The 22,794-nt window shown below is 36.5% G+C and overlaps 1 protein-coding gene across 2 annotated transcripts in view; it reads left to right on the top strand.

Annotated features, from left to right (window-relative positions):
• Positions 1 to 22,794, top strand: part of LARS2 (leucyl-tRNA synthetase 2, mitochondrial) — a 104,003-nt gene that overhangs the window by 46,703 nt on the left and 34,506 nt on the right. For both annotated transcript variants that reach the window (XM_068674616.1, XM_068674615.1), the window contains exons 8-12: positions 9,913 to 10,020; positions 11,510 to 11,669; positions 16,121 to 16,222; positions 19,269 to 19,384; positions 20,851 to 21,134. In XM_068674616.1, coding sequence (XP_068530717.1) covers positions 9,913 to 10,020; positions 11,510 to 11,669; positions 16,121 to 16,222; positions 19,269 to 19,384; positions 20,851 to 21,134 — 770 coding nt within the window. The remainder of the gene's footprint in view (positions 1 to 9,912; positions 10,021 to 11,509; positions 11,670 to 16,120; positions 16,223 to 19,268; positions 19,385 to 20,850; positions 21,135 to 22,794) is intronic.

The raw sequence follows: 22,794 nt of genomic DNA, 5'->3' as shown, positions 1-22,794 counted from the left end.
GCCTTCATGTGCTCCCACTTCTTGGTACAATGACAGATGCTACCAGTTATCAGCAGGTGGTTTGGATTTTCCTTTTCAGTCAGCCTCCACTGACTCCCATTTTTTGATGTGGTTCTGGCACATTTTAAACAGTCTCACTCTGCTTCTTTTGGCAAGAGTTTTAAACATTTGGTTGTAGAGGGGAAAAAGACTTATTTTTTTTTCAAACCTTCAAATAAGAATAGGAGACTGTCAGGCTCTGCTATTATAAATCCAATATCTGATATTACATGGATTTATCAGTTTGGAAGAGTAAGATAAATTCCATTTTTTTGGTATTTATTTTTTTCTTTCAAGTCACAAGTGACTAGGTAATCGCTTGTTGTGTCTTACCTTCTGAAGAACTGTTTTGGCCATACAGCTCCAAATGGCTCGTGAACTGCAAGCTGCAACTGAAGATTGCCGATCTGAGGGAGACTGTCTCTGAACTAACAACAGCAAAATATTTCAGTCTCTTAGAGGCTGTGTGCCCACACTGACATAATCGGGAAGCTTCACAATAGCATCTTGAGAGAAGCCACATTACTGGTCTTAAATGCTACGAGTTCAGTTCCTCTGTCTGAATATCTTGATTAATTATCTCCAAAACTCAAATTTTCATGCATTTCTTTATTCCTTACAGTGGTTATTCAAGGTACTTTTCAACAGGTGGTAAGAGATAGGTCTTTTCTTCCAAACCTGTTTCTTGTTTGGGTTCAGGCTGTTGACAGTTGATTTGAATCTGTATCATCCTAAATAGCACAGTGTTGAACAGCACGGTTACAGAAATCATCCTTCCTGTTCCTCAGCCCTTCTTCCCCAGCTCTTTTCAAAAGCCCTTTCCAGGAGACTTGGCTTTATCAAGAGCAAGAAGTTCATTCAGCTTTCGCATTCACAGAGCCTTTCATCTTGGAGTGGAGGGCCTGGATTTTATAGGGCTGGTCCTAATAGGTGTGTTAGATAAAGATACCTCTTTGACTTCTAAGCTAAACATCTTTAACCACCAATATGATTTTAGGATGACAACATTAGTGGTGATAATACCTTCACTTCAGCAGGGGGCATTATTTCATACTGCTTGGTCCTGAACACACTTATTTCTGTAAAAAGATTTGCCTGCCTTATATCATGGACCATAAGCATTACCAATACAACTCCCATTTCTTGGAAGTCTTTGCTGTTCAGAGACTCTGGGTATTTGTGCTCCTGATGATAAATAAGTACAACAGATATTTTTTTATCCTTACCTGGCAGTTAATCAATGAACATACCTCTCTAAACGAATACCTGCTTCTTTATAGTTATTACAGAATCATAGAATCATTAAGGTAGGAAAAGACCTCCAAGATCATATCAGTTCCCTTTTTTTCTTCAGCTGTTTGGGGCTCACAATTAATATGTGCATAGTGCCTTCTCTGCAGTTATTTTCAGGCACCTAAAGTGAGCCTTTGTAGTCCAGCATACTAGAGTAGCAGAAAGCGCTTTTACTTATGGTACTTCATATGTCAGGCCCTTGTAAATGGGAAGTCTGAGAGGACATTATAAAGATTGTCCTTGATGGGACTGGGCATTCCCTATGATCAACTTTTTTTGACTTAAAGATGAAGAAAGGGGCTCAGCCTTCCAAGACTTGTCTGGACCTGAGATTTTCATTCCTCATTCCTGTTCCAGTTGCTTGGTGTCATCTGTCCAGTTTTGCTTCTTTTGCAGGTGTTCAGAGAGCGAAAGCCAGATGGCACCAGATTTGTGAGGTCAAAATGATTCCAAAGACCAACAATGATCCAAAGACCTACATTTTCTACCAGTAAAGTAGCTCTTAGGTCTTTGAGCCATGCTGCCAGAATTTCTATCAGAACCCACCTGCCCTCTCTTTCCTGTATCTCACAGCTTGGACAAGTTTATTAGCACAGAGCAGATTTATTTATTCCTTGTGTAAGGCTTGTTCTTACAAGCTTTGGGAAAAGCTAGTGGTGAAGTGCAAGTGGATCAGACTTTCTGTGTTGTATGGCTAGATTTCTGTTATTCACTAAGTTTCACTACGTTTTATTCTGAAAAAAAAATGGGAGGCACAAAGAGATTATCTGGTAGTAATTTCATCCTTGCACCTTTGCTGGAAGATTTATACTTTTTCCCTCTTTGGTTACTTTTGAAGGATTAATAATTTTAGAATATGCTCTACTTCTCCCCTTCCTCTTTGCACAGTGGGGCCCTAATCTGTTTTTTGGTATCTTATGGGAAAGCCATTTGACTCTGGTCACCTTTTGCTTGCACATTCAATGGCAACTGTTATTTCTTCTGAAAAGTATACAGGGAAGATGAAGGTTTCTGGCTTTTTGTCTTGTATTTCTGTTCTTTTTCTGCAGCAAGGCTCTCTGCAAATCCCATATTCCTTCCTGAGTTTTCTCTGAGTTAACACAGTGGGACGGTATGTTGAAAAATGCTTTATTTCTAGTAAGTAACACCTTACCTGCGTGGCTCAGAGGAAAATGCAAGTCCCTTTTTTATAACCGTTTTTATAGATCGGGGTCCCTTTTTTATAACCATTTTTATAGATCGGGATCCATTTAAAATATATTTAATGAATCTGTTATCCCTTAATTCTTCATGCAAAATACCAGCTAGCAATAATAGTTGCATTATATGTATGCATACAATTTGTTTCCTACTTGAAGGATCCACAAATTACCTTAACTATACAATCTCTTTATACTGCATATTGATGATCTTTCTAGTCATCTGTTTCTCGTTCACCCTTTTATCTGTTTCTGTTATCTTCTGTATCTCACAACCTCAATAAAAAATAAATACTAGCAAGCATAATTCTCGTCTGCTTGCTTAATGTGCTAGTCAGATAGCAACAAGAAGCTACATGATCAGTAATGGGCTATGAAGTCATCTTGTGTGCTTACAGGAGTCTGTGTTTAATTCATATGCACACTTTATTCTTTAGGTTTCCAGAGGAATCATCTTCTATGGATTTACTCTGAATCCTTTATTGTTACTACACCTGCTCACAGTTCTTTTTTGAAATATAAAATGCAAACAAAGCAGTGTTTGCTCGTATGACAGTTTACCATTGGCAATGTATTTTTTTCAAGGGGTAGAAATATTGACCATGTATTAAATAATTAACGGAAAGTATTTTGGGTATCTAAATAATCATGACCCATTTTTTAAACTGTCAAGTAAATATAAAAATATAAAAGTATATGTGAAATATATATGGCACATTTTATGGATATTCTAGCAACATTTTAACTGTCATTTTTCTTTAGACAGATTTCCTTGATAAAAGTATAATGCATGGCATTATTAAAAACTGATGGCATTATTATTATTCAAATTGTTGTCTGTGCATTTAAGATGTTTTAAGCTAAAACATTTAGTTTCTATGGTTACCCAGCTGAATCTGTAGGCAGATTCATTGGAAAAATCTATCTGTAAATGTTAGTATGTTCTGTGTGTACCTGCAAATTGCTATTACGGCATTCTTTTTTAAGGCACAGTCAACTGAGTCCTCAAATCCAAATCTATAAGGTTAGTCTTTGCACAGCATTTGTTCTTCCTAAATTGATTCAATACAGTATATATTTTCACGTTTTATTGATTTTTTTTATTATTTTTAAAAACCCCAAATATTTTTTGAATTATTCAAAAATCATCCACGTTAGCAGATTTCTTTTTAACAAAACAAAATTGAGGAAACTTCAAAATTTATCTTAAATCATCTCCCCTTTTTTTGCACAGCATTCAGATAGTACGTGTACATCTAATTTAAATACAGGGGAAATGGACAAGGCCTACAAAGTTCTGCCAAAACTCTAGTTTAAGGTTTAAGTTAAGGTTTAAGTTAAGGTTTCATATAGCTAAATAGTAGTAGTCTTTGTTAATTATTTATTTTGTACAGGCATTTAGAAACAAATCCTCACATTCTGTGAGTGTGGAAACTTTTAGCATCATGCTGACTGTAAAGGCAAAACAACAAACAATTCTACCAGTTCTTCTCCAGCTTTTTTCTGGGTTTGCACTGCTTCTGACAGGTCCTTTGGGCTGAACATAATTGAGATTTTTAGATAATCATCTCTTACTTGATTTTTGTTTTTTATTTTATTTGTGAGCTATTAAGGAGAAAGGTTTCTTTTTTACCCTGTAATGAAACTGAAGTACTGCATTTTAGTACGTTAAGAATCTTGACAGTACTTTGGATTTCATAGCGTGAGGTAATGCCTCATCATTATGAGGAGAGTAGAAATGCTGGCTCCCTAGGTCTTCATGCTTTATGTGTGATTTTTCACTTCCCACACTTGGGGGTCTAGCTCGTAGTTGTCTTCTTCCAACAAAATGGGTCAGATAAAACTCTCTTTGAAACGCTTCCTCCTAAATCATATTGAAAACTCTCTTCTGGATGGGGACCAAGAGCTCTGTCCCCACTGCTTTCTTAGCATTTCATTATAATAAAGAAATCATGCCTGTTTTGTCAAGTTGGCAAGACAGGGAAATGTTTGTGCATTTCCAGACCAGGGTGATATTTTCATCCTGGTATCAATGCAGCATATCATTTGGTGCTACAGTAATATAAATTTAATTTCTTTTTGGCATAACATTAATTAAAATAGTGAAAGCTGAGTACTACTAAAAGTGATAACAAATATTTTTGAGAGCTTTTATATTTACAGAATCAATTTTTTTTTTTTCCCGAAGGTATGCTTTGCCATACTGGAAAGGGAATATTTTCTCTTTGGTAATTGCTGCTATGAGAACAACTGTGGAGAACTCCAGAAAAGAACACCGTGTTTACTTTTTGCTTTTGAGATGTCATTTATTTGCCTCAGTTACACGTAGTCAAACCAGAGACGTTTGTTGACCATAAATTATTGAGAAAGGGAAAGACTGCTGACAGCTCAGACATTTACAGGGAAGAATTTGAAGCATAGGCAATATCTGTGTTATTGCTCCTTCTTTATATATGTTTTCAGTATACTTCACACATGGGAAATAAGAGTCAAGAGTGACCTATGACAGTACAGACGACAACTACTAAAGGTAAAAAACAAAACCAAAAAAACACCAGAACAAGAAGAGATTAAAAACTCCTAGCAGGAGCTGTACCACATAATCACAGCTGGAACTGTGCCATATAATGCAAAATAAAATAGTGGGCAGACTAACTTTAATTTCCTGTACTTCAGTTAGTATATTAAGTTTTATTAAATGATTTTGTGTAATCTTTAGTTTACATTTGGTTGCTCTTCTGGAAGCTTGATCAAATAAACTGAAGCATTTAATTTTAATCCAAACAGATCTTGAATATTTCTTTGACTCTTCCTTAAAAGCAATGCTTATGCTTTTAATTTTTTGTTCTTAATTGAATGGTTTTGAAATGAAACCTTTTGCTGACCTTTTTATTTTATTCTTGTTACACTGCAAATTTCTCCAACTTCATTCAAGTAAATTCATTGGAAATAGAATAAATGTTTGGCTTTATACCTTTAGATGTTTCGTTTTATTGCATTTACTACCATAGAGAAGTTGAAATACTCTTATTCAGTAAGAAATTAGTGGCAGGAATTACTCATTAAAAATTTCATTTCCAAAGTTGAGACTGAATTTTTTAGGTGTTCATGTTTGAACTACAAGCAGGGGAACTTTTGGATGTGAGATCGTGTTGGGAAATAATAAAGCACCACTGCTCTTTGGTTTTATGTACTTTCTTTTGTCTGAAGATTGCTATGCAAAAGTTGTTTCTCTGTAAATCTTCAACAGACTATACAGTTGGATATGTGAAATTGGTCATCCACTTTCGTGTTACATTATGTCTAGTTTCAGACCTGGTCATCATTATCTGTGATGAATTTACGGCAAATTCATCTTGATTTTGTGCATCTCTGATCGTCTTCACTGGCTGACTTTCATCTTCTCGCTATGCCAGAATTTTCTAGTTGTTTTGAAAGAGTAAAACAGTCCTGTGGAACATCAGTTTATCCTGAATCTTAAACTTCTCCAGCACTTAAGTCAAACTTCCCTAAAGGTGTAGGAGCCTCAAAGACATTTTCAGCCCTGGATATAACTTTGAATTCTCTATCTTTTTCTCCTGTGTCTGTCGATCTTCAGATCTGGAAGACTGTCAAAACGTATTTACGCTTGCGGTGGTTTCTCACAGATGGCCAACTTAAACTCCATCACATCGCTCTCACTCCCTCTCCTCAAAGGAAGACGGGGTGAGAAAATATGACAGGAAAAAAAAAAGGCTCACTGGTTGAGATGAGGATAATATAATTAAAGGAAAAACAAAGGGGGAAAAAAGCATCAAAAAAAGTAAAGGCCTAACAGAAGCAAAGAGAGAAAGCAATTATTCTCTACTTGAGCAGTGTTTGGCCATGTCCTAGGAAGCAGGGCCTCAACACATGCAGTGGTTGTTTGAGAGGAAGGATGTCTTCATAATGAGAGCCCCAACCTACCTTCCCCTTCCCCAGCTTTTATCACTGAGCGTGACACCATTTGGTGTGGAATATCCCCATGGTAAGGGGAAGGTTAACTCCATCCCAGCCAGACCCAGTACCATGCTTTACCTTGACTGTTTCTGCCTCGTGCTTCATTAAGACAGGAGTCATTTCTGTTTTGATTAGATGTATGCATTTGAAGTTCTTTTCTGTCTTCCCATGCCATAAAAAATGAAAGTATACCGTATAGAAACAGGCTCTGCAACCTAATATTTCCAAGTTTCTCACCACTGAGTCATTAACAGAAATTCAAAAATGGAATTCATTTGATAGGTTTATCCCTTTCTACTTTCTGGATTGTAACACTGTCTTTGTTCTTCGTACATGGCAGAATCCAACCTGGTTTTATTTTTGTTTATTCTCCGTGTGCTGGAAGTTCCCTTGTGTCTCCTGTTGTTTTTTCTGTGCTACCTCGTTAACAAACCTTGTGACATAGGTGACTAGGACTCCTGTGCATGCCTTTGAGAGTCAGAATTTTTGTTTAAGGAATCATATCAGTGATTGCAAAAGGATAATTGGCAGAAAATTCATCAAACGAACTTAACAATTCAGAAGATATCTTACCAAACATGTCAGTGATTTAAAAAAAAAAAAAACACAAAACATGGAAGCAAAATTCATGGAGTTGGTATTTAACTTTTCAAAATGTAGTTTATACTATTCAGGAACTTTTGTGCTGGCTTAGGTCAGCTTCAATTCAAAAAGTGTCACATACCCAAACAGGCTCCACATGCCTTTTTAAAATTCCTGATGGTTTTAATGTAAATTTGTAGAGTTATGGTTTTGCAGAGTGTAACGCTGTTGGATTTAAAGATGAAAAGTGTTCACTTTCCTTCAAGCAGTTTTTAAAAAACTCCTCATTTGCACAGAATGCAATTTTTTACACTTGAATATAGAAGTACATTACTGTGTGTAAGAATTAACGCTCCTTTCTACTTCTGTGTTAGTGAGTATCCTAGGTTAGTTTACAGCAACCGTAACAATGACATATGTGTACATCCTATATAGGTTTTTTCTCCTATTGCACTACAGAAGGTGTTCATGTTTTGCAAGTTGCTGGTTTTCTGCTTCATTTGTCATTTGTAGCCTGGACAAGAAACCAAAGCAGTGTGTTGTGTACAAAGAGCAGAGAATCATACTTCCACGTCGAATTTATTTTTAAAAAAATAATCACACTGTACTACTGTTCATGTACACATTAAGATGTGAAGGGTTTGTGTTTCTATACTCTGCTAGGCTGTGTCATCATATGGAATAAGTTCTGTTATTTTCATTCAGGTGAAGCAAAGTTGGCTCTTGCACACTGTATTTAGCTGTGTGAAGCAATTGCATCGTTAAGAGAAGAATTGGACTCAGACATACAGCCTGTAACTCCTAATCAGGCCAGCTAACTAGAGTTAAAATCATTATCACACTGGTATTAAGGATCTTGATGTATTAATCCTGCAGTGAAAAAACATCTAGGCAGTTTTTCTGGCAAACAATTATAGTCTGTTTCAGCAGAGCACACGCATGCTTAAATGCGTCTGCCAGCAAAAATACGATGTAGATTAGGATGGATATCCAAGCAGAGATTTTAGAAAAATCTGCTGATGTGTCCAGCCAGTTCTCTGCATATTGGCCCAATTTCATACCTGATAAATTGCATAAAATGCTTCCAAAGAATGTATCCAAGTATTGTATATATATATACAGTTATTTTTTATTCTTTGGTAGATATATTTGTCTGTGGATTATTCACAGCAGATAAAGCTCAGTGTTCCCTGGATCACTTAAATTGGTGAGAATAATGAGATTTGGGGATTCTCCATGACACAGTACACTCACAGTTGTAAACTAAAACTCATTAAGATTACAGTATGATTGAAAACTTCCAAAACCTTACCATTCTTTTATTTATAAATCATTAGAGAAGGAATTTGATTCTTAAGGATGTAGAAAGCAATATTAATCCCAAGTGCTGGTGTAATATTATGATTTATGAAAGATATGTCAATTATTTTACTTTGAGAGATAGATATACAACAGAACAGTAACTAGAAAGTAATCCTTTTAATACATTTTACGCAACTCACTTTGAAAATATTTCCAAATGTACTTAAAATATAACAGTTGAAAACAAATGAATTATATATTCAGTAATTATCGAACTTCCAACTATTTAATTTGAGCAGAATGTAATAGTTCCTGTCCATCTTTGCAGGTTGTTAGCAGTTAATGAGATAATAAAGAGCTTGGATGTTTGATGTTGGAGTCACAGCTAATGGAAAAATTATTCAACATGTTGCCTTATTCTTGGATTTTAACTGTAATTGTTCACCATCTGTCCGAGTGACTCATGCCTCTGGCTGTACTTCTGCCAAAGTAAAGATTTTGGACAGTCATGGAGTATTCATAACAGAAATGTGAAATGTTACAAAGTGAAAATTGAGATGAGCTCTGAACTATCCAGCACATTGTACTTCTCCTTTAATTTTTTATAGATTTCTTTTACTAAAAGCATATTGGCTTTAGGCAAATGTTAGTTGGAATAGTCCATCATGCTTCTGTGCCATACATTAGAAAGCACATTAGTATATGGATATATCTCTTACGGAGTGTAAATAAACATAGAAAGGTATAGGTATGGCTGTTAGATGTTCTGGATAATGAAGGAGCAAACACTTAATTTCTTCTGCACTGTGTATTTCAAAGCTGTTGTAATACACTCACATTTTGAATTTAACGTGAATCCTTATTGTTACAACTTGGTTTCATTTTTTTATACGATTATATCAGCTGAAAATCCCACTTAGTTTTAGAGACGTGGTTGTGCTTGGTAAAATATCAGTAAGAAACACAAAAAGTGGATAGGCAGCTGGAAACTATCTTGCCATTTTAAGTCAGAGCTGGAAAATTTTAGGATATGTAAATGTCTTTTGTCTGACTGCCATCTCCAGGCTATTGTTTAGAACAGCTAATCCAATTGTAGACTTCATAACTGCAAGCACATCTCTTATTTATCAGTAGTCTTGTTCAGCTCATTAAGTAACTTATACTTTGTACAATTCATATCCATTAGGAATATTTGTTATGGTTATTTTCATCCAAGGGTTTTGTCCTGTGTTTAAAGTTTAGTCTGTTCAAAAGTGCAGCCTCTTTTAATAACACTAGGATATTGGTTGAAGACAGTACCTCTCTCCTGTGCCATGTTAATTTTATTCTCGAAGATGATTTTATTTTCAAAGATGAATTTGAAGCAGCAGCAGTATAAAAATACCTCTTCCTATCTTTGACCAACACCTTATTGTTTTGCTGTTAGTTATAATTAAATCCATAGTCTTAATTTATGTGTGTTGTATAAAAGCATTTGTACAAAAGCTGAACATCCTAACTGTTTCTTCTATTGCATCAGGCTATGTTTGATGCTTTGTCTGATCTCCCTGAATGGTACGGTATAAAAGAAATGCAAGCAAATTGGATAGGTGACTGCGTTGGATGTTCCCTTGACTTCTTGCTAAAGGTGAGTCAGAAATTTCAACACTGCTGTCTTTGCTGTGCTAAATGCAATTCCTGAAATGCATAATGGGACAGATTTTCAGATCTAAAAAGCATGCAACCTACTAAAAGTTAGAGTTATATGTTTATGCTTGGACCTGCATTGCTTTCTGAAGAACATTGTGTGTTGGGGTGATACTCCCTGCTGTCCTTCTTAGGAAAGCATTTGTGTGTCCAAGTGCAAAACTGGATGCCAATTGGCTATGTGTATGTGTGCAAAAATACATGCCAGCTAATAAGCATTCCTGGAAGCCAGGATATTTAAGCAGTACCATGAGCAGTATCAAGTGGTACTATACAAGTCAGCTGGGTTCTGGCTATGCTTTAGCTCCTCTCTGCACAACACCTTCTCCATCAGACCCAGGCTGACATCAGTCATGCCGCTTTAGTTAGGTCTCATTTACTAAATACAATAAAATGATAAAAACCAGAAAATTAGGTGGTGATAGACCTAGAGAGAAGCCTGGATAGAAAGAAAGCAGTAGGAAAAAAAAGGAACCTTTAGAAAATTGCAGTTATCCAGAGAACAGTGGGAAAATCTGAAGTCCTTCAGATTTTCAGAGGCCCTAATGGAATTTCAGCCCTTTTGCTTCTATGTTTTATTGTTTTCATTTACTCTGGTCTAACACTTTAAAAATGATTTATTTTAAAAAGCTAGATTTCTGGGAACCTCCAATGGAGACAGTTTGAACTTTCTTCATACCTCTGAATTGCACATTGCTTATAAGATGTATTTTTGAGGTTAAGTTGCTTTAATCAATTGTTTCTGAAAACGTGTATCAGTTTTGCTGTAGAAGAATCTCTTTCTAAGAACCTCACACAATCCACAGTTAATTGACATCGAATATAGAGCCTATTGATAGTTTCAGGTAGTAATTTTATGAGCAGCTCTCCGTGTTTATTACTCATGTTTTATGTCCAGTTGTTTTAATCTTGTGACACTCTTTCCAGCTTCTACAAATTTACTCTTGTACATAAGTTGCAGCATTTATTTCATTAGAAAACTGTGATAGAAAGCCCAGTAGCTGAGAAAATCAAAAATTCACTTTAGAGTTTAAAGGTAGCATCTGATTTAGGTGGGCTTGGCTATTGCCATTCCTTGAAATCAGAGCACTGTATATTAAAAGTGAACAGAGGGATTCTGAGTTACTTAACCAGGGATTGAATGTGGCTCAGTAGTACAATGAAATATTACATATGATTTTACTTTATTTATTTATGTTTGGGTAGATTATAAAGCAACTTTCTCAAAGTCTTAAAAGTAAATTTTGTCAAAATCTGATACTGGAAACTCCCTGTAGTGAGAATGTGTCCAGCTTTGATATTTAGAATTATATATGTCGATAGGGTGGTGTAGATCTGTTAATTGTATAAGCAGGAAAATAAATGTAAAACCACTGCACTTCTAATGGAGGAAAAAGAAATAATCAGGGATATTTTCTGCTTTTTTTCAGGTTAATGGTGAAGTAACAGAGGAGAAGCTAGCGGCTTACACCTATACGCCTGAAGCCATTTATGGAGCTTCCCATTTATGTATTTTACCAACTCACAGACTGCTGCATGGGAATAGCAGTCTGAAGGAAGTCTTTCAGAGGGAGTTCATCCCAGGGAAAGGTGATATTTTTCTCATTCTGCACGTTGTTGTAAAAGAGTATCAATTTTAGAGAATGATCTTCAGAAAATGTGTGTCCAGCTGGGCATGAACTGTTCCTGTTAAGAAGGAACATTTCCTTTTGATCCTTTGTATATGTCAAAAAGTATCATACCAGCCTGTCCTGGCTTCAGATACAGTTACAGCAGTTACGTTAGAATTTTTGCCTTTTATAATGGCTGTAAAACTTCACATATATCAAAGTATTGGAACAGGTTCTTGTTTCCTCATATAAGAGAAATGAACACTCCAACTCTGACTTATGTGAGCCCATTGGCCACATAGCCATTACCACTATATGGTAATTTGTCATTAGCAGAGTGTAGAACCAGCTCTTGCACTAATAGTCATTTTCGTCTCGCAGAGGACATAAAGAGGACAACAGATAATTAATACATAGCAAAGTGGATCATCAATATATAGCAAAATAATACTCTGCCATGGAGATCCTCATTTAATACAAGATTCTAATGGAGTGAATTCAGAGTAGCCTTATGGTAGGTCCTGGCCTGTACAGAGAATACAAATAAGTGGTATTTTTTTTTCTTTAATTAGTGTTAATTGGTTTCTTAAAGGTTCCTACTGTGCACTCTGTCTGTACTCTACATCCTTGGCCTGACATTTTTTATTGTTTGGAAAATGTAAAAATCACAAGAGTAAATACAAAGTATATTGAATATGTTTTGTTTCCACCTCAGGTTTGTGTTCAATATTTATTATTTTCTAAAATGTGGTAAAAAGTCTGGCTTCATTGTCTATATAACATCCAATGTCAACAGCAAATGAAGCAGGAATCTTATGGGAAATAGTTGTGGTTGCAAAGAACCTGCTTTATTTTGAGGTGTTTCATTTCTATAACCTTAATAACATTTGCTTGGTAGCAGGAAAAATGGAGCTTGAATGTGTGGAGTATGTAGAGTCCTTGTCTCAGAGCCAAGCAAAGCTTGGAGAATTTTTATTACGGAATAAAGGAACAAATTTTCAATTCGTACAATTTGAAAAACAAAGCACTGACCCCAGAAATGCGCATTCACGTACATTCATGTATGTGCCTGTATCTTTGTTGAACCCTTGTGCTTTAAGCCAAACCACACAACTGCAAAACTTGCTTTTCGTGTGGGCAGCAGTATTTTTTTTATATTAATTTTGCATGGAAATATTTGAAAGGCTTTTTTTTGGTTTTATGTTAACAGTAAACTTCACCTTTTGGTTGCGCTACATTAAGAAACTTTCAGATTAATGACAGCAATAAGACATTCAAAAAGAGGCTTTAAAGTGGAAACAGTTCCAGAATCATAAATCTACTATTGCTACTTGTAAATGTACTTACATACATTCTTCAGTTAAACTTGGCTGATACTTTGTACTGTTCCCTGAGCATTTCAAAGACACAGATTGGTGTTTTCCAAAGAAGAAAACATAAAAGAGAAGAATTCTTACATGGACATTCAGGTTTGCATTCAGTTATGTTATTTAGTAAGGGTCAACAATGGCATTGAAGTCAAAAGAAACATAAGATGGCCTTGAATAGGCCATATTTCCATCACTAACTAGATTAAAAAAATATGAATCATCAATGACATTATAAAAAAATATTTTTATTTTTATTTTTGCTTTGCAGCCAGTGTAGTTTTGTAACTCTCTTTCTTCATTGTGTTCTCATTTAGATAATTAAGATGGTATGTATCTATTCAAGGGAGAGAAATGGATGTAGTATGGCAAAGTAACTTAAAGTTCTTATAGCTGTACTCCTAGAGTAAAGCTCTGTATTTTATCAGAGCTGTATTTCTATATTATATCAGAGTTATTATCATTTAAATAGAAGTGAGCAACCAGTTTTCAGGCATTCATTTTTTTTTGCGTAGAAAAAATTATGTTAATCTAGAATCTGGTAAGTCTTCCTGTAAGTCACCTTCTAAGTATGATATGTCTGAGATTTGACCCTTACATTGTTCATTAGCTCATTATAATACCAGACATGCATTGTTTTACATTTGTAACTGTAGTATCATTTCTTTACAGCTATTATAATAACGATGTGAGCAAAAGAAAGAGCATCTCCATAAGCTGGAGAATTACTATTTTGAGTTCCAGCATAAAATCAAAATTATTGCTGGGTGGGAGAGAGAAGTTATTTTTAAAAACTGTCTGCCCTACCCACTCTGCTTCCTGTTCACAAGGCGTTTTTCTTAGTTGCTTTTAAAAAGTGAGATTATTCATTTTGTACCTTTTTTTAAACAGAGGAGGAAAGCTAAGTGCAGTGGTTTGAACAGGAGAAATTTTCTCTAGAATATGTATATCTCAGAGACCTGAAATTTGAAATAGTAGTAAGGTAAATAAGTAAATAGTTTTAAAAAGGTTGATGAGATAAAGTAGCTCTGTTCTGTAGAATGATGTTACTTTATTTAAGGCAGACTTTATGTAAGCCTCAGACTCTCCACAGCTTTCCACAAAGGTGGGCAAAAGGGAACTCTCAGTGGTCTGTATTATAGTTATCGTATGGAGAGTCATATTCCTGAAACACTGATTTGGTACCTCATCCATGCAAAATAAGAATAAATTTCATCTATTGTATGTGAGTCTCTTAAAATAGGTCTTGAAAATGGAGGCCTTTTATACTTTCACTGACCGCTAAAGGTCCCAGGATCCTATTTGTCAAGGGCAGGCCTTGTACTGCAGAACCTTTGACTAAATAAGTTTTCTTTCCTTACTGCTGCATGGCATGATGTGCAGTGTTAATGCACATGACTGAGTTTCAAAAGCGTCATCTCTTTACATAGTAGTTTGGAAGCTGCTTTTAGCTTTAAAAGCACTAAAAATAATATCAAGAAACAGGTCCAAATTGAGATCTGGATTTTGAATCTTCAAAACTCGGGATGTACCAGTTAGATTTTCTTCTTACCAGGACACCGAAGTAACACAGTGTAAGTCAATTTCAGTTTATCACAGTCCTCATCCTTGATTTTCTTCCTCTGACTCCCCTTTCCTGTGGACATTTGGTTCCAAGATATTTTCTGTAGGCCAATCTCTAATATCATAGAATCATAGAATCATAGAATATCCTGAGTTGGAAGGGACCATTAAGGATCATCAAGTCCAACTCTTGACACCGCACAGGTCTACCCAAAAGTTCAGACCACGTGACTAAGTGCACAGTCCAATCTCTTCTTAAATTCAGTCAGGCTCGGTGCAGTGACCACTTCCCTGGGGAGCCTGTTCCAGTGTGCAACCACCCTCTCTGTGAAGAACCCCCTCCTGATGTCGAGCCTAAACTTCCTCTGCCTCAGCTTAACCCCGTTCCCGCGGGTCCTGTCGCTGGTGTTAATGGAGAAAAGGTCTCCTGCCTCTCGACACCCCCTTACGAGGAAGTTGTAGACTTCGATGAGGTCTCCCCTCAGCCTCCTCTTCTCCAGGCTGAACAGGCCCAGTGCCCTCAGCCGTTCCTCGTACGTCTTCCCCTCCAGGCCTTTCACCATCTTCGTAGCCCTCCTCTGGACACTCTCCAACAGTTTCATGTCCTTTTTATACTGTGGTGCCCAGAACTGCACACAGTACTCGAGGTGAGGCCTCACCAGCGCAGAGTAGAGCGGGACAATCACCTCCCTCGACCTACTAGCGATGCCGTGCTTGATGCACCCCAGGACACGGTTGGCCCTCCTGGCTGCCAGGGCACACTGCTGGCTCATATTCAGCTTGCTGTCTACCACGACCCCCAGATCCCTCTCTTCTAGGCTGCTCTCCAGCGTCTCATCGCCCAGTCTGTACGTGCAGCCAGGGTTTCCCCATCCCAGGTGCAGGACCCGGCACTTGCTCTTATTGAACTTCATGCGGTTGGTGATCGCCCAGCTCTCCAACCTATCCAGATCCCTCTGCAAGGCCTTTCCACCCTCATTCGAGTGAATATTCATATCAACATGAATATTCTGTTTGGTTATTTAGAATTTGTTTTTACATTGGTCAGTGATGCGTAATCTGTCTGTAAGAAAGCAAGTCATAAGCATAGTATATATGCTCCCCTTCAGATTCATCTGAATAACTGAATGTTCTGCTTAATTTTGTAATGTCTGTGAGCGTGTATGAGAGTCAATCCGTATAACTTTGCAGCAAGCCTGCATTTTGATCAAGAATTCTTTTTTTTTTTTTTATTGTAGCCCACATCTTCCTCAGGTTTTATACAAGTGTTTGTTATAAAAATATTTTCTAATCATGAAAATTTATCAGTCACATCCGACTTACAGGGGATTTTAATATCTGTGTACTTTTTAGAAGTGAGATTACGTTTTTTATTATCTTTCTTATTTAAACAAAATTGTAATGTAAATTTAATGTATAAGATGAACTGAGTTTTAACAGTAAGTAATGTTCTTATCATATCTTCTGTCATATTTTACTTATTGTGATCATTTGTTTTCAGACTCACTCACTTCAGTGACAGCTGTGAATTTGCTTACCAATCAAGAGATTCCTGTAGTAATCTCAGCAACAAGTTTTGAGAATTTTCTTGACACTAAAATAGGTATGTGACAGTTATCGTGTAAGTAGAATAGTATAGTTTTCAGCTGCTGTTTTGGAGCACCAGATATTTTTGTGATAAATCTTTGATCATCGCAGTTCTCTTCTGGACTTTGGAACTCTGTTCTTCATTACTGTTCTTCATTAATGAAGAAGGAAAGGAAAAGTAGCAATGTAGAATCTGTCTGGGGGAGAGATTTACAGGATGATGTATTTTAATGGAAATATTATAAAATTAGTTCATTTAATGAGCTAAATTTGAGGATCTGCATATCTCAAGAGGATTGATTACCTACAATGCGTGCGTATTTGGCTCTTACCATTCTTAATCAAAATAGAACTGTACCATTGTTTGACAAAAACATTTTGCAAATAACTGACTTTTTTTTTTATATGCTTAGCTAGATGATACTCATAGTTATAGAGAAATGTTTCAGACAGGTTTAGGTTTCCCCCAGTAAAGATCCAAAATTTCCAAGTTTGACTTTTACCTGATAATATTTGTGTTGAGATCAGGAAATTAATTCAGAGTGGGCAGTAACTGTTCAGGTAGTCTTGGACAGTTGTCATACACTCTTTAGCTCTGAAGGAAGTATTAAGTTTAAGTAATAAGTTTAGGCCCCTAATTTAGGATTGAGGAGATTCCATAAACAGAGGGGGAAGGAGACTGCTAGTAGATAATCTGAATCATCTGAAATGGGCTTCTGTTCTCAAAGCTGTCCCATGAAGCAGCCTATCTTGCTCCTTTCCTGCACGGGGAGCCTAGCGCTTCAACCTGGGCAGGTAGGTACATACATGATGTGGCAGTCCTTCTAAATAAAAACTTGAAATTGCACTAACTTTTAATAGTTATGTCCATCTTTTTTCTGCAAGGTTTATCTTCATCAATAGTGCACACCAAGCGTCTTGTTTACTGTTAGTTTTTGCTGTGGTTTCATCTTAGCTGAAATAAACAGGCAACGTTCTGTGCCAGTACTAATGGGATATGGTTCTTTTATACCTCTTCACTCACACACACATACACACACACACCCTGCCATTGCACTACCATCCTTATTCCTTTTCTCCCTTTTGCTGTTACTTCTTTCCTTCTCTGCAGCTGCTATGACATCCTCTACACCACTGCCAGGGGTGGCTTTTCCTGCACAGCAACAGAACTGAATAAAACTAGCTGACTGTGGGGAACTACTTAGGTGGCTGTGCCATGCTACTAAATGCTGCTTTTACTGAGAACATTGTGCAAAAGTATCTTGGATGACCCTCATAAGGCTGATTGAAATTATCTACTTAGGCTGTATACCTTCCTTATTACATGCCCACATCTTACACTTTAGAAGTGAATCTGTTTTTGAAAACCAGAACCTCCCCTTGCGTAAGAGAAGCCAAATAATTGAGATACCTAATCTTATTTTTCATTAAAAGCTTCCAGCTTGTTAACTGACATGTACCTTGGCCTTATGTCTGTTGGAAGTATCCCAGATCTTCCCAGGAAGTTCTGGATGCCAGCTGTTGAGCTTTGGGAAAGTGCTTTATAGAATCATCTTTTCAACAGAAGGAAGACCAAAAATTGGGGTACTCTTTTTTCCATTTGTAGAACATATGGTGAAGACACCTGTTGTAGACTGCAGGGCTCTTTGACAAATTAAGATTCAGACTTCACGCTATAATTGAGCCCTTAAATTGTAAGAGCTTGCATCTGCTGAAAAGATTAAATAGTGATTTTGTGTTTTGTTGTTAGGAAGTTACTTGTCACAGGGGAGTTTTGCTTGGTTTTCTTTAGTTTTCTGCTTCTGAATTTCCATGTATTGACAGGGTTTATGTATTTACCGTAGCAGGCAATTCACTGCTTGATCAAATATGTTTGTTAAGCTGGTTTTGAATAAAGTAGTTTGTGTATTAATAATTTGAATGCGCTTAGCAATATTTTGAGAGTTATTACAGTTTTCATCAACCTGATGTTTGCATCAAATTTTTTAGAATAAGCTGCTTTACCTTTTAAAGATGACAGTAATTGTGCAAGATTGTTCATATTAAATATTAAAGAAATTATCACCAAGAGGAAAAAATATGCAGTAGGATGTATCTCAGTGTGGAAATAGTATATCTGATACTAACAGATTTATTCAGAAATAACACAGAGATAATAAAGTTAAGAAATTTCTTAACACGCCATGAAAGGTAGCCCTCCAAATCAGCAAAAACTTGTCTTTTAAAATACATGCAGCAAAATCAGAGGGAAAACATCACTATCTATCAATATGAATGAGAAATATTTAAAGATAACGTGTCATTTTGTGATGCTGGTAAATTGCTATAATAAGTAGTTTTATATGAGTTAGATAAACTTGTGTTCAAATTGTAAGACTGTCCCCTGAATAAGAAGATGGAAAGGAAAGATTGCACCATGGGCCTTAAATACTGGGACTTCTAGGAATTACTTTAACAGTGGTCATAAGTGCTCTCACTAGATATATTCTGAATAGAAAACTGATGTTACTCAAATTGTTTCCCTGAGATAAACAAATCATGTCTTTCGTAGTAAGTTAAAGGATAGTAATGTTGGGGACTATTGAGTTATGGTACATTTCAATAAGCTATGAAAGCTGAAAGATTAAATGTACTGTTGAAACAAGAAGACTGTATAACCTGTTTCATATTTTTGTCATGTTAGCAAAATAAATTTAATTTTTTATTACTTAAATATGTATTTATGTTATATATAGTTAATATAATTGTATTTAAAATTGATTATTTGTCTAAATTGTATAGCTTAATTTTTAGGCTTTTTCTAAACCATCTCATTTTCAGCTTGCTCTGAGGTAGGACGTTGATTAACATTTGGTTTACCGAGAAAATATGTCAATAATTATTGCTGCTTGAATTTCACTGCTTAAAGAACAGGAAAACATTTTTTATTTTTCTTACATTTTTAAACCCTTTTGGACAAACATAAATTCTTAAAAAGAGCGTTTCATAGAAATAAAAACTTTTATCCCCAAACTGATGATTGATATCCATGTTAGTCAATACCAGATTTTTTTTTTCCCTAGGAATTCCAAGTACTAGTGCAGAAGATGCTGCAATAGCTAAGAATCTGGGCATTTCTTTCACTGAAGTCATTGAAAAATTGCCAAATGGTCTGGAGAGAGTCATTAATTCTGGAGAGGTGGGTATGCAAGTATGGAGTTCTTTCTAACTTACAGTAACAATGTAAGCTGTTTTCTTGAGCATCCCAAATACTTTGCCTGATTAAAGGGATTTTATTTTTTTATTTTTTTTATATTTTTAAGACTCAAACTGAGTGTATGCAACCAAATTTTTGAGAGGAATTTAATCGTAAAAGCACAGAATCACAGAATGGCTTGAGTTGGAAAACTCCATAAATATCACCTAGTTCCAACGACCCTGCCATGGGCAGGGACACCTCCCACAGGACCAGTTTGCCCAAAGCCCCATCCAGCCTGGCCTTGAACACCTCCAGGGATGGGGCATCCACAGCTTCTCTGGGCAGCCTGTGCCAGTGCCTCACCACCCTCACAGTGAAGAATTTCTTCTGAATATCTAAAATAAATCTACCCCTTTTTTAGCATAAAGCCATTACCGCTTGTCCTATCACTACACTCTGATAAAGAATCTCTCTTCAGCTTTCCTGTAGTCCCCCTTTAGGTACCAGAAGGCTGCTATAAGGTCTCCCTGCAGCCTTCTCTTCCCCAGCTTGAACAACCCCAACTCTCCCAGCCTCTTTTCCTAGGAGGGGTGCCCTCTGATCACCCACATAGCCCTCCTCTGGGCCAACAGGTCCATGTTCTTCTTATTGGGGGAATCCCCAGAGCTGAACGCAGTGCACCAGGTGGGCTCTCACAAGAGCAGAGTAGAGCAGAAGAATTACCTCAGTTTTATACTAGAAACTGGTCTCTGTTTTATACTAGAAACTGAATAATTGATCGCATGTGAAAAGCTGGTTCTTATTTTTCATCATCGGAATACATTTTTAAGCTAAACATTTTTCTATGTATTAATTGAAATGTGATGTAAGCTTTCTGGTAGCACTTCTGCATGAAGTGACATGGGAATCTTATTTTTAAATCAAGTGTATATGGTGTTACAGCTCTTGAAAAGATGCATTTGGTAGAATATGACCTTTGTGTCTACTCTTACATGAAATGTAGGGTCTAAATGGTTAAGATGTATGTGAAAGCAAAAAAACAGAATAACCCAAAATGAATACAAGAGAAAAAAGATGGTTTACCGTTCACATTTTCTCAGTCTCCACCTTTTGTTGGTGAAATTCTGGAAGTTTCAGCATAGAGCTGTTGATTAAGATATCAGCAGAAAATACAAATAGCAGGCAACAAAGGCTAAAGGGGTCTACAGAGCTCTTTCTCAGCGTATTTCTTTTTGGGTCATCAAGAACATTGTTGTTTGAACAAGAGGGTTTAAATGAATCAAGTAACTGGTATGTGAATAGCCTCTTGGGTAGGAAGATGTTAAGAAATGGGAAGGGGAGGATTATGTGAGGCTCCTAAACTTTGTCTCTCTGAAATTGCATTTGTAAATTTTTGTGTGTTCTTGCATTTTCCCTGATAGAAAGTATGAATTTTTCTTTCTTCTGCTTCTCTTTTTTCTAATCAGTTCACAGGCATGACTCGGCAGGAGGCTTTAAAAGCTCTTACCCAGCAAGCCAAAAATAAAGGAATAGGTGGAGACCTAACGAGTGACAAATTAAGAGACTGGTTAATATCTCGACAGCGGTACTGGGGAACACCTATTCCTGTCATTCACTGTCAGACGTGTGGCACTGTCCCTGTGCCTTATGAAGATTTACCTGTGGTGCTGCCCAGTGTAACCACTTTCACAGGGAAGGGAGCTTCACCTTTAGAAACTGTTCCAGAATGGGTGAACTGTGCCTGTCCAAGGTAAGAAAATGAAGCATTTAGTGCTGGCTGAGAGAGATCACTTTTGTACTTGCATGTTTTGTGTGCTCTTTCCTTAAGCGCTGACAGCTGACCACTCTGAGACAGGACACTAATCCAGCAGGATATTTAGTCTGACCCAGTGTAAGGGGTGTGGTTTTTTTTCATTCTGTACTCTGTAAAACTCCTTATTTGCAATACAGCCACCCACTGCTGCTGCTTCATAAACAAGCTGAAGCAAACCTCATTGATCTGAAGTTGGAGGAATGAAAACAGGAAAACAGAATTATCTCCTCACTGCCCTTCCTTTCTTAACTGTGTTTTTCACTTTATTTACTGCAAGAATTTTCATTACTTTTCACCAGCAGTGTTCATACAAAGCTTATGATGTTTATTGAAATATTTCCTTTTGGTAAGGAAACTAATATCGTGTTCATTTTCTTAACAATAGTCCAACAGTAAAGTGTTGCCTCAGCTATATTATTCTTTATCCTGAAGAATCACATTCACTGTACATTACAGATGGCAGCATTATAGTTCAGATAGAAGGAGATAGTAAGTATATGCATCTTGTCAGTGTTGCAATCTTTATTGTTAGTAGCCCAGCTGTTAAAGAAATGAAACAGCTCAAATTAAGTAGCAAGAGATAAGTCATGAAAATCAGGTGTCTGATCTTGGGGACTGCTTAGATACTGTGCACTCTAGAGTGTGCATACAGGTTCTGCAGAAGGAACTGGTAGAACGTGAGTTATCCCAGAGAAGTTTTTCATCAGCAGTGTAATGCAATACTGCTGCTAACAGACTGACTAAATGGGAGGTACGTTGTCAGGCTGCCAGGCAAGAGAACCAGACATATAAATGGACATAGGGCTCTCATTGACAATGCAGCAGTTTTGTAACAAGCCACTTTATTTTAACATTATCCAGGATAGAACATCGCTGTGGTTTTCATTTCTAATTAGGTAGTTCAGGCAAAGCAGTTCTGTGGTTCTCTGGAAACATGTATTTTGATCTTTGTTGGTAACATGTATTTTAAATAAAACGCACGTTTACTTTCATGTATCTGCCTAGAAAATTTCTTCTCAGATATGCCTATTTAAATTACATGTAGTTACGTATTTTAAAGTGTGATTCTTGCTAAGATCTTCAGGTTTAGTAAAGGCCCCACGAATGGTCTAGTCTAAAATTGCTAATTTTAACTGTTTTTTTTTCTGATTTTATTGAAAGCTACTGTCTACAATCCTGGCTTCTTTCTAACATTAATTCAGGAATAATTTTATTGCTTACTGTGCAACAAAGTGCTTTTGATATGTAGCAAATCCTTACTGTTTCTGTATAGTTATTGTGGCTACCATACTTTAAAGTTTACCAAGGGCATTTGTTTAATCAGAAATAATGGAACAGGATCATTTCTTAGCTTAGAACATGAGAGTTTGCTGAAAATAACTTTTTTATTATTACAATCACATTTATTTGGCTTTTTTATTTAACTTCCTTGATAGCTGTCTTCAATATTGATCATCCATATGTCTGCTACAATTTCAAATCCTTTGAGCTATTGCCTTTGTGTGCATAGTCTTCCTACCCCCGTTTTTCCTTGCTCTGAGAAGTTATGTCATCCTTTCCTTTAGTTGTTCTCTCCCATAATGAGTTTTTTTTTTCA

Source organism: Anas acuta, chromosome 2, assembly GCF_963932015.1.
Source record: "Anas acuta chromosome 2, bAnaAcu1.1, whole genome shotgun sequence".
NCBI classification, from domain to species: domain Eukaryota; kingdom Metazoa; phylum Chordata; class Aves; order Anseriformes; family Anatidae; genus Anas; species Anas acuta.
This window is presented reverse-complemented; position numbering and strand designations above follow the sequence as displayed.